We start from the raw sequence: 14,082 nt of genomic DNA, 5'->3' as shown, positions 1-14,082 counted from the left end.
GAAGACAGGCGATAAACGTGATGCTAGCTGGTCATGTGATGATAAGCCATCGGGTGTCCCACGTGATAGATCCATTTGCTGATGTCATCAAAGAAGCCGCCCGAATCTTCTCCGGACAACGGGGACACAGCCCGAACAACGTCCTCGTTGGTATTCAACTGCCAACGTCTGGATCCTTTCCTCGTAGCGAGATACATGTCGCCCACAGGATGGACTACTGTGTATCCAACTAATACTATACATTGTCACTCTAAGATGGGTTTACCTCAAAATCAATGGCACGAATTAAAGAATAAGAGCGACCAGACTAGGATACATCATGGAAAACACAATTTGGAATGTATACATCGGCACATCAACTGACGAAGTGGACGCCCTCAGAGTTATTCTCTTTGCACTTCGTCGGTCTTCCATTCTCCAAACTGTCGTGATTGCCCCGGGGCGCGATAGAAATCTTCAAACCCCATTCGCAGTGTGGCATATGAAAGACCCCGGCAAGGAATTTGAAGCTAAACTTGATGGCGCAATTCCCCCATGACCTAAGCCTTATGGGAACGGTACCAGCAGTATTGAAGCACAGGCTGCCTGGCAGGTTCCGTATGAAGAGTTGCAGGCGATGATCGCAGGTGGTGCTGAGACTGCTGGTACCATGCCAAATACAAAGCCTGCTGCTGCATAGCAAGACACGACGAGTGCCGAGCACCCGGTCTGACATACTGCGTAGGCGGATGGTCCGGCAAAAACATTGCTCGCCGCCACGAGAAGGCCAGATCCTGCTCCTAGCAAGTTCATTTTGGTAGATACTGGACAGGCGCTGAATTGGATATCAGTATAGAAAATAAATTCTGGACGAAGCAGATCATACGGTGTTTATAGAGCGGAGCGAATAACCAGTAGATTGTATGCAGGCTTGTGCAGACGTAGAAGACTGGTAGTGATAGGCAGGCTTCCTCTGGGGGTTTATACTTGGTATTCTGTTGTTCACATGTTGATCTAGGCTTTAAAGAACTCCATGATTAGTAGAATTATCACCATGCTGTTTGTTTCTTCCGCCAGTGAAATGTGAGACCACGCCTGAAATTCGAGTATACATCGTCTGGTCGGACATTAAGACCGCAAGGCTAGGCTGAGCGTTGCCTGAGACTAGATAATACAATATGGGAGGAAATATCCTCCCGCTTGTGATGAAGAGGAACGTCTGTGGCTTGGGGAGGTTTTAATTTCCTATTCGGTGCGAGGCAACAATACTACTGCAGTTGCAGCCGTTATCTAAGTTTAATACTTGATCCTCTACTAACTTCCTGAAGAGCGTCTATCTCCATGTAGTGGATTCTGAAATCTTGTCGTACCGCAGATTGGATCTACACATATGGCTAGGGCCCAGACTTAGTTGGCGTCACCACCCAGCCAAGATAGATTAATCGAACGAAGTAAACCTACGGAAGGGTACTATGGTATCTGTTGAGACATGCTATATTCCACCTTCTACGCCCGTGGCTAGAAGGGATATATTCCTTTTGATCTATGTTGTTCTTGACAGTATCAAGAAAGATGGTCAAGCATCCTTGGTCGGTGGTGAATATACACATAGCAAAAAGACAACAAATGGGTCAGGTGATCGGTCTGTCTACAGTCGGTTGCAAGTCTCAACGGAAACTCTCACTTGCCACCAATCTAATCTGACTCGTCTAGTTAGCGAAAGATATATCAAACAACATAGATGGCAATGACATATGTGAGCTCACATCTTTTTCTCTATCTTATCACGAAAAACCTGGTAAGGAACGCATACAACGCATCTGTGTCTTCCAAAGCTCCGATAAAAGCAACGTGTTGATCAGGTCGGACCAAAACCATGCAGCCTTCCGGCCCAATTCCATAATCCTGGTAGGCACAACCACAGACTTCTTCATTTGCCTTATTGTCAGCAAAGACCCGTGAGTAATCATAGCCTGTTTCATGATCGAAAGGTCTCAGTATTGGTGCCAAATCCATAAACTCCACCTCTTTCCGTGGTGCAGAATGAATCATATATGTCACAACTGAGCCAACAGGGCTCCCACCTGGCAGTCCTATGCGGTTGATCAGGGATTCTGGATGAGACAATGTTTCCGTAAGTCTCTCCACTCGAGCCTTCTGGATGATATTTGTTATGTCTGCACTAAATATGATCAAATGCCACTGGCCTGTGCTGACAAGTCTGTCCTGGAGATGCCAGGGTCGAGAGTCGCTCTGACAAAGGACTGGTTGACTTGACAGCCTTTTACCAACGATGATGTTTCTGGCCAAGTGGGGCTTACTATGAGGACAACAATGGTGCATCCTATCTCTGCATCGAATGGGATCCTCATTGTCTGTGGAAGTCACTAGAAGACCAGACCCATAAATCACACCAAGGCCCGAGGCGCGCGTGTTTTCCTCTGAAAGGGTTGATCTGAGACCGGCAAATTCATCGCTTGTGCAGTCAGAAATTGTTGCTCTGGTTTTGGAGCAAATCTCAGAGCATATTCTTCGGTCGAAGGCAATTAATTTCTCCGCTACAGGAAGTCGCTCGGCCTGGTAGGTCCTGAGGATCTCGGGCGTGGCTACATCCATTAAAACAGAAGATAATTTCCAACCTAGATTGTATGTGTCCTGAATGCTGACGTTCATACCTTGTCCAGCCTTTGGGGAATGGGTGTGAACAGCATCACCGGCCAGGAAAATGCGGTTCTTCACCGAGTATGTGTTGCAGAGTCTTTGTCCGACCTTGGCAATATCAGCCTTGTGATAACTCTGGAGAGTCTTTCACCACCTGGAGCATGGGTAGGTCTGACGGTGTATATCGTGGACCATTCAATATGGCAAGTATCAAAGGTATACGGCTGCGAGATGTCCTTGAGCACTCTGATCAAAGTCGACAGGCAATTGTTGGCCTTGAAGCTAGTTGCAACGATAGGCGATATTTGGATATAGAAGCGAACTAGCTTCCTTTCTCGGGGTATGATCATGAGATTACCGCCATCTGACTTGATGATACATCTCTTTCGGATGTCAGCTATGTTGCTATTAGCAAGCTTGCCAAGTTCCTGATTAGACAGGAGTACACACGAAAGTTTGTGAGGGGTATACAATCAATGACTCCCCAATGCCCATCAGGAGTCTGATCTGCTTGGGAGGCCAAACCGAGCCGTTTTCGGACCCAGCTATGAGCACCATCACAACCGATTAAGTATTTTGCTTTAATCATCCTCTCATGCTTGCCTTCCATCTTTCCGGGTGTGACAGTATTAGACCGCGATCATTACCGGGATTATATTTCCTACCTGCTCATCTGCTCCCAGGTTGGAGGATTTGATTCTGACTCCAATAGGATAAAAGCCAGGCGTTTCCGTCTCACGGTTGGATATGTCTAGCGAAGTGGGAACGGTGGCCCACTCGATCTTCACATTTCCACGTCGCTTCACAAAGTTTAAAAGGTGCTTCTCTATGCGACCTTGACATAATGTGGCTTCTTGAAATCGAGACCAGCCAGGGTTGTGGTTAGGAGACACACTTTTTCTCTGAAGACCACCTTCCAAACTGTTCTGTACCTACGTATCAGGAATTTGTGGCCTCGGCCCAAGGCTTCATTGTGTACTTACCCACAAGCAGACGTCAACTGTCCTATTTGATTCCATCCATATCGGCTCCCCAAGGCCAAAGCTATTCAAAATTTCGAGTGTTCTGCTTTCAAGCCCATCCGCATGCCCAGTCAGGGTCCTCCGTAATTTTTCCTCAACGATCAGAGTTTTGACGCCTGTTTGAGCCAACCAAACACCGGCCATAAGACTTGACAATTATCAGCTGGTTCTGTATGTGGCACATGGATACTGATACCTACCCAGCTGGCCCCGCTCCAATTATTACGACGTCAAACTGATCATTAGCACCCAGGGCCATAGTGCAGACAAATTGAATCTTTGCTTCTGGCAATAGGGCTTATATCACTGGATGAGATGTTGTCAAAATTGGTCATTGGTTTCTGGCCATATGATTGTGTTACACCGTAATGTGGACTGCTATATGTAATCAAAGGTGAGTACGCCACTGGCCAATGTCGATCCTACGCTAAAGCTGAGATTACAGGGTTTTCTTGGGGTCCTTCCTTGTTCAGTCTACACTACCCTGTTTTTGATGGCGACGTAAAAACTCTGAGCATCCGACGGAGCCTAGAACTACATATCTCTAGACATCAGCCCACGAGTACCAACACCACATATGCCTTTCTCCAGCGCCAGACACGCGTGAGTGGAAACTATCACTTATTCACCACAATATATAAGTTAGGCTTTTTCCAGCCCTTGGGTGGCCAGACAGGAATTCTTGGTACAACGTCAATCCCCACTCTTCGAAACGCAAATCAGAGTTATTAGAGTGAGCTTGCCTTGATCTAGATCGAGAATGTCTTCCCATTTGGGTCATCTACAGAAAACCTGGAATTTTCTGGAAAGGCTTGCCGAGCCAAATAGCCATGTGCGTCTAGATGGTGACTCGCTGGGCTTAGGAGCAGTTGTAGCTGTGTCAAGGTGAGTGTTGTCTGAACGACTAAAATCGAAGGTGATTTGTCCCAACTTTGATCAGATCATCTACAAAGGTGTCAGTGCTCGACCCAGAACAACTAGCACAGCGCTTAGAAGAGGGCATGAGAACTTTGACGCGTCTTCTTGAAAGAAATGAGCAGGTTTACGGTACGCATCATAACATCAGATAATAGATCCAGGAGTGTGCGCGGGCTGAAGTGGAAATAGGTGTCAATACCGGATGTGGAGGCAATTCGGATACTCGGACGGAGCAACTGAGGCTCCTTCAACATTCATTCTTGCAACACCATCAATGCGGGATCCTGCCCGATCCAGCCTCTGCCGGGTCAGGAGCTGTGGAAGAGGATAGGCACAGCCTCTCCCAGGAGACTGTCCGTGGTACTATTCTTTTACGCTGCAACTCACTTCTCCGCGGACATTCGGGGGTCAGGATTGAAATCATTGACTTTCTGCTCCATGTGCTGAATGAGGAGATCACGCCAGTGATACCTCTGCGCGGGAGTATATCTGCATCTGGGGATCTCACGCCCCTGTCTTACATCGGGGGGTTAATCGAAGGAAATCCGGATATCTACGTGCAGGTGAGAGAAAATGGCAAAGGACGACTTATGACCGCGGAGGCAGCTCTGCAGCAAGCGAACATCAGTCCCTTGTCACTAAATGCCAAAGAAGGTCTGGGCATTATGAACGGTACTGCTGTTAGCGCTGCTGCAGCGTCATTAGTGCTTTATGACAGTCATAATCTGGCCATTCTCTCGCAAGTTTGTACAGCCATGGCAACAGAAGCCCTAGTAGGCACTGTCGACAACTATCATGAGTTCATCTCAGAATGCCGGCCACACCCAGGCCAAAAAGAGGTGGCAAGAAATATCCGCTCATGTCTTCGAGGATCTCATCTTTCTCCAGAGACAGATGTGAATAAGCTGGGGTTGGCACAGGACCGATATGCTTTGCGCACTGCACCCCAGTGGATTGGGCCCCAGCTTGAGGATCTTCTAAATGCGGACCGGCAAATTGAGATTGAACTGAATTCAGCCACGGATAATCCACTTATCGACGTGTCAAGAGATCGCTTTCACCATGGAGGCAACTTCCAGGCAGTTTCGGTAACTTCTGCCATGGAGAAAGTCCGCGGTGTGCTGGTTATGTTGGGAAAGATCCTACTTGGACAATGTAACGAGCTCACCAATCCTTGCCTGAGTGGAGGACTGCCACCGAACCTATGTGCAGATGACCCCAGTGTCTCCTTCACAGTCAAAGGGTTAGACATTCATATGACGGCATATTACTCCGAGTTGGCCTACCTCGCCAATTCGGTTGCTAGTCACATTCAGACTGCCGAGATGGGTAACCAGTCAGTTAATTCTTTGGCGCTCGTCTCGGCCCGGTGTACAGGCCAATCGGTGCAGCTTTTGTCGATGATGTGTGCTGCACATTTGTACGTTCTTTGCCAAGCACTAGATCTCCGTGTTCTCAACCTGGAATTTCTCGCTACCGCCAAAGCAAAGTCGAGAGAACTCTATGGCAAGACCTTCACTACTGATAACGAGCTGGGTGATTCGCATTTTGAGAACGTATGGTCGCAGATCGCATCGACCTGGATAGATACAGCCCAGCTCGATCCCAGCAACCGCTGTGAGAAGGTAGCTGCACAGTCGTTTGCTTACCTCATGGGTAAAAAAATGGTGGCAACAGCGGTTCCTTCGTCCTCATTCTGCAGCTCGACCAAGCAGTGGAAAGAAAAGCTCTTGCTCTTGCTCTGCGATCTCTACACCCATACCCGAGCTGATTTCACGGCAAAACCTTCCACCCCCTCCTACCTCGGAGCCGTGACCAGATCCACGTATGTATTTGTGCGACACGACCTTGCAGTGCCATTTCATCGGGGAGTCAGCGATCATCCAACCATTGCCGGTGACAGTGATACCGGCGAATCGAAGAAAACCGTCGGATCTCACGTTACCCGCATTTACGTCGCAGTCAGAAATGGTGACCTTATGAAGCCAGTTAAGGCTATGTTAGGGCCTCACTAGTGTTCTTCATTGGTTCTTGGCGGCCGTGGCCTATCTCCCAAGGGCTTACCAACTGGACCAATCGATCAAGCTGCACGAGTGCATAGGCTGTGTCTCTGCTGTATCCTCCCTCTTCAGGTAAGTATGCGTACGCGCAGAGCAATACTTGGAAACTATGAATTCGATCACTGTTGCACAAAAATGGCGTCTTAAGCCATCACTACCAGACAATACAAGATATGGACCTAATCGATCCCGGGATCCATCATGACTTCTGTCAGTACCAGCCATGCGCGGACCAATAAGAGAGTGAACCGATTGTTGCGAATCTGATGCAACCAACTTCCGTATTTTTCAGGGTGACTGAACCAGTCAGCTGCTACCACCTAGGGACTTATTGATCATAAGCAAAAACAAGTCAGGCCTCGGCCTTCTAGGTTGACGGAGAGGGAGGGTATATCTGATACGCCGAGAGCCAAACTTATTAATTTCGAATCCACCCGATCTGCACGAAACGGCGATACTCGACTGCTTTGCCATCTACCACTACCCCAAAAGGTCTCGTGGACTGACTTGTTTCGTTTAGTAATAGACTTTTCTTGTGAACAATGTCGTTCTACAAGCCAGAAGAAAGAATCTTTGTAAGGAAAAAAGCTTGCCCAATACATTCTTCCCAGCACGACTAACGCAACCAGCACAATGACGGCCGCGAACAAGCCCTTCTCGAATACATTCAATCTCACCCCTCCTACAACGAGATGCATGGCGACCCAGAAAAGATTCTCGCTGCGATCGACGAATTTGGCCGGGAAAGAGATTTTCTCATGAACGTTGGCCAAAGTAAGGGGGCTATCGTTGTGAAGATGATCAAAGACCGCAACCCCCGAATCATGGTCGAACTGGGAGGATATGTCGGCTACTCTGCCATCCTCTTCGGTGATGCGCTTAAGCGAGCCGGTGGCGAAAAATACATCAGCCTAGAATTGAATCCCGTCTTTGCGGCAATTTCGGACATTCTGATCAGGTTAGCCGGCCTGGAAGATACTGTGGAAATTATGGTTGGGCCGTGTCGGGAGTCATTGCGTGCACTCAAGGAGACTTACCCCCATGGAGGGCTTGACATGATCTTCCTCGACCACTTCAAGGTTCAGTACGTAAATGACTTGAAGTTGTGTGAAGAGTTGAGACTGGTAGCTCCAGGGACGACTGTATTGGCGGATAATGTGATCTCTCCTGGAAACCCAGCGTATCTAGAATATGTTCGGCTTTCCGCAGAAAAGAAGGCTGAGTATGCCCGGAGACCCAGCTTTGAAGGTGACCGGTTGGGGGACTACTCTATTGGAGATCCATGTCTCATCTATGATACTCTCACGGTGCATGGCTTGGAGGTTACAGGAGTGCCGGTGAGTCTCAGCCTACCCCGGACGATGCTGTGTGGAAACGCGATTGATTCGTCGATGCGTATAGGATGCTGTGGAGGTATCGTATTGTATGGGAGTTGATTCTCCGATGAGCAGAAGTTGACGAGGATTACTGTTGTGTTTTGCAGAAGCACATGCTTGTGATAGTGTTGAGTTGCATGAACAAAGTGATGTAGAGAAGATTGCGTTATGACTTTACCTTACAATTTGCCTGTCTTTGGTATCACCCAGGGTCTAGTGCATATCATGGGCTTACTAGCCCGGGTTTCGTCTATATAGAAAAAAACACAAACATAGAGTCACCAAACGGAAGCAATCACACGTAGTTATCTTGCTGAGCTTAAACTGCCCCAGGCCAGCGATGTATCAGCTGACATCTACAAGCCTGAGGCCACCGTTCCGCGTCTCGTCATCTAGAGAGAATCTCTCAAATGCAGTCAACATGAGAGCCGCAGATCATGGAGTTGTCTTGGGCCGAGGCAACACAAGGTATATTCTTTTCGTCTAGTCATGGTCAAACTTGGATTGAAGACCTACTACATCCAATAGAGATACCCACGGATAAAGCTGACTGTCTTTTGTGCACAGGAATCCATTCCTCCCGCCGACTCCCAAGCTTTCTCACATGCATGTCGACTTGATCTCTCAGTGTAGGTTTCCTACAACTCTTCACAATTTCGGAGTATACACACAGTGGCTCAACCGGATTGCACTGACCAGTTCCATTCAGTCACGAAACTATTCTAGTTCCGGATGTTTAACCAAACTGTCCACCATTGAACAGCTCAACGATCCAGTTTAGCCTGCTGGCAAAAGCTTACCAACCCTACATAGCATTATGTCACGATGAGCACCTTATTCTTTGGCTTTCGGTCACTCCGTCTGCTGATCGCCATGAATAACGGTTTGACGTCAAACCCCGCACCCGGCGGGTTCTACATTGATCATGTCTCACTAGGTGACCTAGTAAGTCTGGATGTGAGATGCATACTATGTGGTAGCGGTCTGATGAGTTTTTTTAACAACCCAGCTAACACATACAGAGACCTGGGTTGAAAAGCCCGACGACGCGGTGCTATCGTATCTAAAATGCGCATACATATGATTGGTAGCCACAACTTCGAGACCTATCCGTTTCCATGTGCATGGCTGAGCTTAAGGTTCGGACTGAAGGACGACATCGAGTGGCGTCCGGATAAAAACTCGTGTCAGCTGATATGTGCAGCAGTAAGCGGATATTCCCTGGATAATCAAGCCACGCATACGAATTAGCCCATGGAACCGGTTATCACCCCAGGGGGTGGCTTACAAAAGATCTATATGAGCATCCTGACATTCTCCAAGCTGGGACAACCAGAATCTAGTAATAAACTGGCGAGCTCTGCGGCCAGAGTACGCAGGGTGCTTTGGTTCAGGATTAGAACCATAAGTACAGCTACAAGTACCAAGCTTCTTCAACTAATCTTGTATGGGAAAAACTGTCCTCGTTTGACCTGCTCAAGTTAAAGCATTCCTCTCTGTGGTACTGACATGTGGTATGTCTATGACTAGAACCGGTTTATTAGTGCTATCCCAACATCACATAGGGTCATCATGGTTCTCGAGACAGAAACTGAGTGTTCCATGGATCCTGCCCACAGAATCAGGATTGAGAGACTCAACCCTCCCTCGTCGGGCGGACCTGATTTAGAGGGTAGATCCAAGCTCCAAGGATCGATGATGAGGAGAAGGCATATTATTCAGCAGTAAGCTGCTTTCGACGTGTGATCAGAACTAGGTAGCAGACGCACCCAACGAAACCCTAAGTAGGTAATTGCTCTCGGCATGCTGAATGTATGGTCTCCCAATGCCAAGGAACGTCGGAAAGGTCTCTTGATGGATATTTGCTACCTATGTGAACATCTGAGACTGATGAGAGATTTACAGACGGCGATCGGGAACATCCGTGGTAGTCAGTGCATTGGGCCCAAATGAGAGATGATTGGTTCTGATCACAACATTTCGATTGTGTCATGGGGTGGCTTGGACCTGAGTATGTCCACCATTGACAGTATCCCCCTGATTCAGAAACTATTTATTCAGAGGCGCACCGATCCAGCCTGAAGCAAGCTAATCCTTCCATTGACTCAAGACATCAGATAAGGTGCCTGCAAGATGACGTTCCCTGACTCAACATCCCAGATCCTCTCACCAGTGGACCACACTGTCCCCAAGGTGTATTTCACGTTTTATCTCTCCTTCTTCTTAGACAATCCACAGGCAGGCGTTGAGTCTATCCAGAAAGGTCTCACCACTTTGGTCAGCCGTATCCCATTTCTGGCAAAAGACGTGGCACCTTGCTCCGATGAGAATCATGACAATGTCCACTGTATCCAACCTCCGTCGGCTGCCTCACAGTTCATACCTATGCTTCGGATCAGGTATCACCTGAACGAGTCCGTTCGTGTGATGACGGACACTGCATCATGTACCGCAGTCGAGGATCTACAGTTCTCCAAACGATATGCCCCATTGCCGACAGTGATGAACCCCAAAGAAAGCCAGCCCATCATCCGATTTGTGGCAAATGTCATGATTGACGGGGTTATTCTTGGGCTCAGTTTCAACCACATGGCCGCAGATGGCACGGGCATCGGAGAAGTTCTCGAGATCCTGTCTCGATGCTGTCGGAATGATTATGACCCACTGTCTCTCCATCGGCTTGAATTGCAACTACGCTGTCAATTATCCTCGCCCAGTATTGCTGGAAAGCAGCCGCTGAAAAACTTTTCGGAAACTTACAGCAAGGAGGGGACCTTCCATTGTCTAGCACCGGATACGTGGCCTACGGCTATTACCTCGATGGCATCCGTCTTGAACACTTTTCGATTCAAGTTTACCAGCCAAAAGGCCAAGATGTTGAAAGACGTCTGTACTTCCATCTTATCACAGACAGACGACGCGTCGAGCAAAGAGTCCCCGCATTTTCTATCCTGTAACGATGTGCTCACTGCCCTACTCACCATCTGCCTACGGCAGAGTCAGGGCGCCAAACTGAGGGACGATGAGGACTTTACCGTCGCATTTGTCGCGAATGTCCGTTCACGGATGGATCCCCCATGGCCCGACCACTACATTGGGGTTCTGCTCACCATGGTGCTTGTGGCTCAGTCTTCGATGGTCAATCTAGTAGACGAGCAGAAAGCGAGCATCGCCGCGAGAGATCTCGGCATTGATAAAGACGAGCTAGTGCGAATCACCAACCTCGCTGCGAACATGCGCCAGAAATTATTGGGTGTCGATGACCAGTACGTCCGCAGCCTGCTCGCCTACATGCAACAGCAACGCGACTGGAGTCAGATGAACATCAAGGGAGGGGATGTCTCCTATTCCAGCATCAGACACTTGAAGGTCTATGACCTAGACTTTGGGCCAAGCTTGGGGAAGATCACCGATTTCCGATTGTATTTCGCATTGCTCGATGACTTCTGCCTTCTACTGCCTGCGGCACCGGGAGGAGGGGATTGGGACATGCAACTTAGCATCAACCCAAGCCATCAGCAGGCGTTGATGGAGAACGGACTGTTCCGGTGGGCGCTGAGTGAATATAGCAGCGCTCCTGGTCATGACAAGGAGTCTGATCATGTACGGCTACCGATGGCAGCTCTTGGAGGAGTATGATATTTCAACGACGGCCTTTCTGCTATTGGACGGCAAACATCTGAAGTCGTAGGAGACTGACAGGTGGTGTGCATGCAGTGAGTCTGCACCCATGCAGTGTAGTTACAGCGAGCTAGTGCAGGGCAGACCAGTGACGTCAGCCATGAGTCCACATGCCGGACCCACTGGCTTCAGCCTTGTCCTGCGCCACGGCACGTGCCTGCGAACCGGGGGTGGAGCGTGGCTCATCGGGCTCGATCAGGAAACATGATTGCCTGGTGATCGTAGCGTTGCATCATCTTTTTGACGAAGATTACTCTGAAGACAAGGTTCCATGTCTCCTACGCAAGCACTCTTATGATCCAAGGGCTTATAAGAGGATGAAGAGGAAAGAACCTTGTGAACCGGGGATACCAAGACCTCAAAACTCCGAGTGACAGGTCTTACCCACTGGACCTATCCAGTGCATAACCGTGGGGCAAACTGCATAATCATTGCATCGGACGAAGCCCTTCTTCACCAAGCATCACGTGATGTACTACACCCGTTCCGGAAACGGGCCCTGGACGATCCATGAGGATCCCGTCGGCGGCGGTGCTCATCATGACTCTTCGCTCCGCCTCGGCGCGGAATAAATACCCTCTCTCCTCCTCCTAGGTCAATTCTTTCCCCATCCTTAGGAGAAGATACCCCAGTGGCTCTAAGACACCATGTATCACTATCAGAACCGTATGCAATGCCCCGCTATGTCTCCGCATTCCTGCATCATGCTGACTGCCAACGGCTTCAGGTCCTCCATATCCTCCGCCCCAGGGCCCCCCGCAGGGCTACAATCAACAGCCCAATCCACAACCCCTTCCTTACCCACAGCAACACTACATGCCCTCTCACAATCCTCCAAACCAGCCCGGATATCCTCCCTATGGCGCTCCGAATCAACATCAGCCCCCGTACCCCCCGCAAGGCACCCCTCCCGCACAACAAGGGTTCTACCAAAGGCCTCCACAAGGCTATCCGCAAGGACCGCCTCCCCCAACCTCCCCTCATGGCCCCCCACAAGGCTTCCCTTATTCCCCAGACTCCTTTGGCACACCTGCTCCTCCATTTCCCCCGCAGCCCCAATTCCAGGCCCCCCCGCCCGCATCCGTGCCCTCCATGGGCTACGTCCGGGGCCAACAAGCCAACGGGGACTTCCGACCCCAAGCCGACCAGCTCCGTCGCGCAATGAAAGGGTTCGGGACAGACGAGAAAGCCCTCATCCAGGTCCTTGCCAAACTGAGCCCCCTCGAGATGGCCGCCGTGCGATCCACCTACACCCACCACATCCGCCGCGACCTCTACAAGGACGTCAAATCCGAAACCAGCGGCTACTTCCGTCGAGGCCTCCTCGCCATCATCGACGGCCCCTTACAATACGACGTGGCCTGCGTCCGCGAGGCCGTCGACGGCATCGGCACCAAGGAATGGCTCCTCAACGACATCCTCCTCTCCCGCTCCAACGCCGATCTCGACATCATCAAAACCACCTACCAACAAACCTACAAACGCTCCCTCCCCAAAGACGTCGAAGACGACCTCTCCTTCAAAACCATGAGCCTCTTCTCCATGATCCTCCGCGCCACCCGCCACGAAGAATCCGCCCCCCTAGACCCCCAACTCATCGAAGCGGAAGCCAAATCCCTCCACAGCGCCACCGCCGCCCGCATCGTCAACAACGTCGAAGAAGTCTGCGGCATCTTCGCCCGGGCCTCCGACCACGAACTCCGCGCCATCAACCAAGCCTTCCAACACCGATACAACATCCACCTCACCAAACACATCGAAAAGGAATTCTCGGGCCACATGAAAGACGCCCTCCTCCACATGCTCGGCGTCGCCCTCGACCCCGCCATGTACGACGCCGAACAACTCGAAGAATGCATGAAAGGCATGGGCACCAAGGACGAGAAACTCACCACCCGAGTCGTCCGTCTCCATTGGAACCCGAACCACATGGACCAGGTGAAACGGGCGTATCGTCATCGCTACCAGAAGGATCTCATCGAGAGGGTGAAGGGCGAGACGAGTGGGGATTATCAGCGACTCATGGTGGCTTTGTTGCAGTAGTCCGACCCCTCTCTTCTTCTCGTCATCAATTCCTTATCGTCTTTATTCGCTACGCTTCATGAAGGGAACGACCACGACTTACGACTGGATACGCTAACGGTAACGGTGTACGGTGCACGGAATGTACAACATGGGCCACGCACGATAGATTAGGATGGCGGTTAGTTTGCTTTCTACCTTTAGTATCTCTATCTTGGGAGTGTGCTCTATTCTTAATGCAGACTAGTTGTCTTTCGTTTGCTACGAATTAGGTTGTTAGTCAGTCACAGTAACTACTCGAGGATTAATCAGATTCTTTGACAACTTTCCTATCTTATCTACATCTTAGGCTGGTAGTTACGG

General features: G+C 49.8%; 6 protein-coding genes across 6 annotated transcripts; 4 read left to right on the top strand and 2 right to left on the bottom strand.

Moving 5' to 3' along the window:
* Positions 1 to 546: 546 nt before the first annotated feature.
* Positions 547 to 792, bottom strand: BO80DRAFT_369801 (uncharacterized protein; the record flags this gene model as incomplete). Its single annotated transcript, XM_025716409.1, has 1 exon — positions 547 to 792. The coding sequence occupies one exon, from the start codon at positions 790 to 792 to the stop codon at positions 547 to 549; it is 246 nt and encodes an 81-aa protein (XP_025569355.1).
* An 835-nt stretch (positions 793 to 1,627) lies between these two features.
* On the bottom strand, positions 1,628 to 3,921 carry BO80DRAFT_488229 (putative FAD monooxygenase; the record flags this gene model as incomplete). Its single annotated transcript, XM_025723568.1, has 7 exons — positions 1,628 to 1,688; positions 1,775 to 2,748; positions 2,817 to 3,037; positions 3,091 to 3,250; positions 3,306 to 3,572; positions 3,624 to 3,810; positions 3,863 to 3,921. 7 exons carry the CDS (start codon positions 3,919 to 3,921, stop codon positions 1,628 to 1,630), a joined length of 1,929 nt encoding a protein of 642 aa, XP_025569354.1.
* A 439-nt stretch (positions 3,922 to 4,360) lies between these two features.
* On the top strand, positions 4,361 to 6,618 carry BO80DRAFT_488226 (aromatic amino acid ammonia-lyase). The gene is made up of 3 exons (XM_025723567.1): positions 4,361 to 4,547; positions 4,603 to 4,709; positions 4,770 to 6,618. Exons 1-3 carry the CDS (start codon positions 4,423 to 4,425, stop codon positions 6,593 to 6,595), a joined length of 2,058 nt encoding a protein of 685 aa, XP_025569353.1. The 5' UTR covers positions 4,361 to 4,422; the 3' UTR covers positions 6,596 to 6,618.
* Positions 6,619 to 6,878: 260 nt separating this feature from the next.
* On the top strand, positions 6,879 to 8,099 carry BO80DRAFT_430250 (O-methyltransferase; the record flags this gene model as incomplete). The annotated part of the gene is made up of 3 exons (XM_025720669.1): positions 6,879 to 7,215; positions 7,270 to 7,977; positions 8,042 to 8,099. Exons 1-3 carry the CDS (start codon positions 7,183 to 7,185, stop codon positions 8,096 to 8,098), a joined length of 798 nt encoding a protein of 265 aa, XP_025569352.1. The 5' UTR covers positions 6,879 to 7,182.
* A 1,726-nt stretch (positions 8,100 to 9,825) lies between these two features.
* BO80DRAFT_282083 (O-acetyltransferase) lies at positions 9,826 to 11,835 on the top strand. Its single transcript, XM_025714936.1, has 3 exons — positions 9,826 to 9,828; positions 9,922 to 10,029; positions 10,122 to 11,835. Exon 3 carries the CDS (start codon positions 10,150 to 10,152, stop codon positions 11,653 to 11,655), a length of 1,506 nt encoding a protein of 501 aa, XP_025569351.1. The 5' UTR covers positions 9,826 to 9,828; positions 9,922 to 10,029; positions 10,122 to 10,149; the 3' UTR covers positions 11,656 to 11,835.
* A 128-nt stretch (positions 11,836 to 11,963) lies between these two features.
* Positions 11,964 to 14,050, top strand: BO80DRAFT_469743 (annexin). Its single transcript, XM_025723036.1, has 2 exons — positions 11,964 to 12,363; positions 12,425 to 14,050. Exons 1-2 carry the CDS (start codon positions 12,345 to 12,347, stop codon positions 13,738 to 13,740), a joined length of 1,335 nt encoding a protein of 444 aa, XP_025569350.1. The 5' UTR covers positions 11,964 to 12,344; the 3' UTR covers positions 13,741 to 14,050.
* The last annotated feature ends 32 nt before the right edge of the window (positions 14,051 to 14,082 follow it).

This window comes from Aspergillus ibericus (genome assembly GCF_003184845.1).
Source record: "Aspergillus ibericus CBS 121593 unplaced genomic scaffold BO80scaffold_89, whole genome shotgun sequence".
Classification (NCBI taxonomy): Eukaryota; Fungi; Ascomycota; class Eurotiomycetes; order Eurotiales; family Aspergillaceae; genus Aspergillus; species Aspergillus ibericus.
This window is presented reverse-complemented; position numbering and strand designations above follow the sequence as displayed.

Coding starts and splice junctions, on each gene's coding strand:
- BO80DRAFT_488226 (XM_025723567.1), top strand. CDS start 4,423: ATGTCTTCCCATTTGGGTCATCTACAGAAAACCTGGAATTTTCTGGAA. Junction 4,548..4,602: donor GCAGTTGTAGCTGTGTCAAG/GTGAGTGTTGTC, acceptor AACTTTGATCAG/ATCATCTACAAAGGTGTCAG. Junction 4,710..4,769: donor AAGAAATGAGCAGGTTTACG/GTACGCATCATA, acceptor AAGTGGAAATAG/GTGTCAATACCGGATGTGGA.
- BO80DRAFT_282083 (XM_025714936.1), top strand. CDS start 10,150: ATGACGTTCCCTGACTCAACATCCCAGATCCTCTCACCAGTGGACCAC.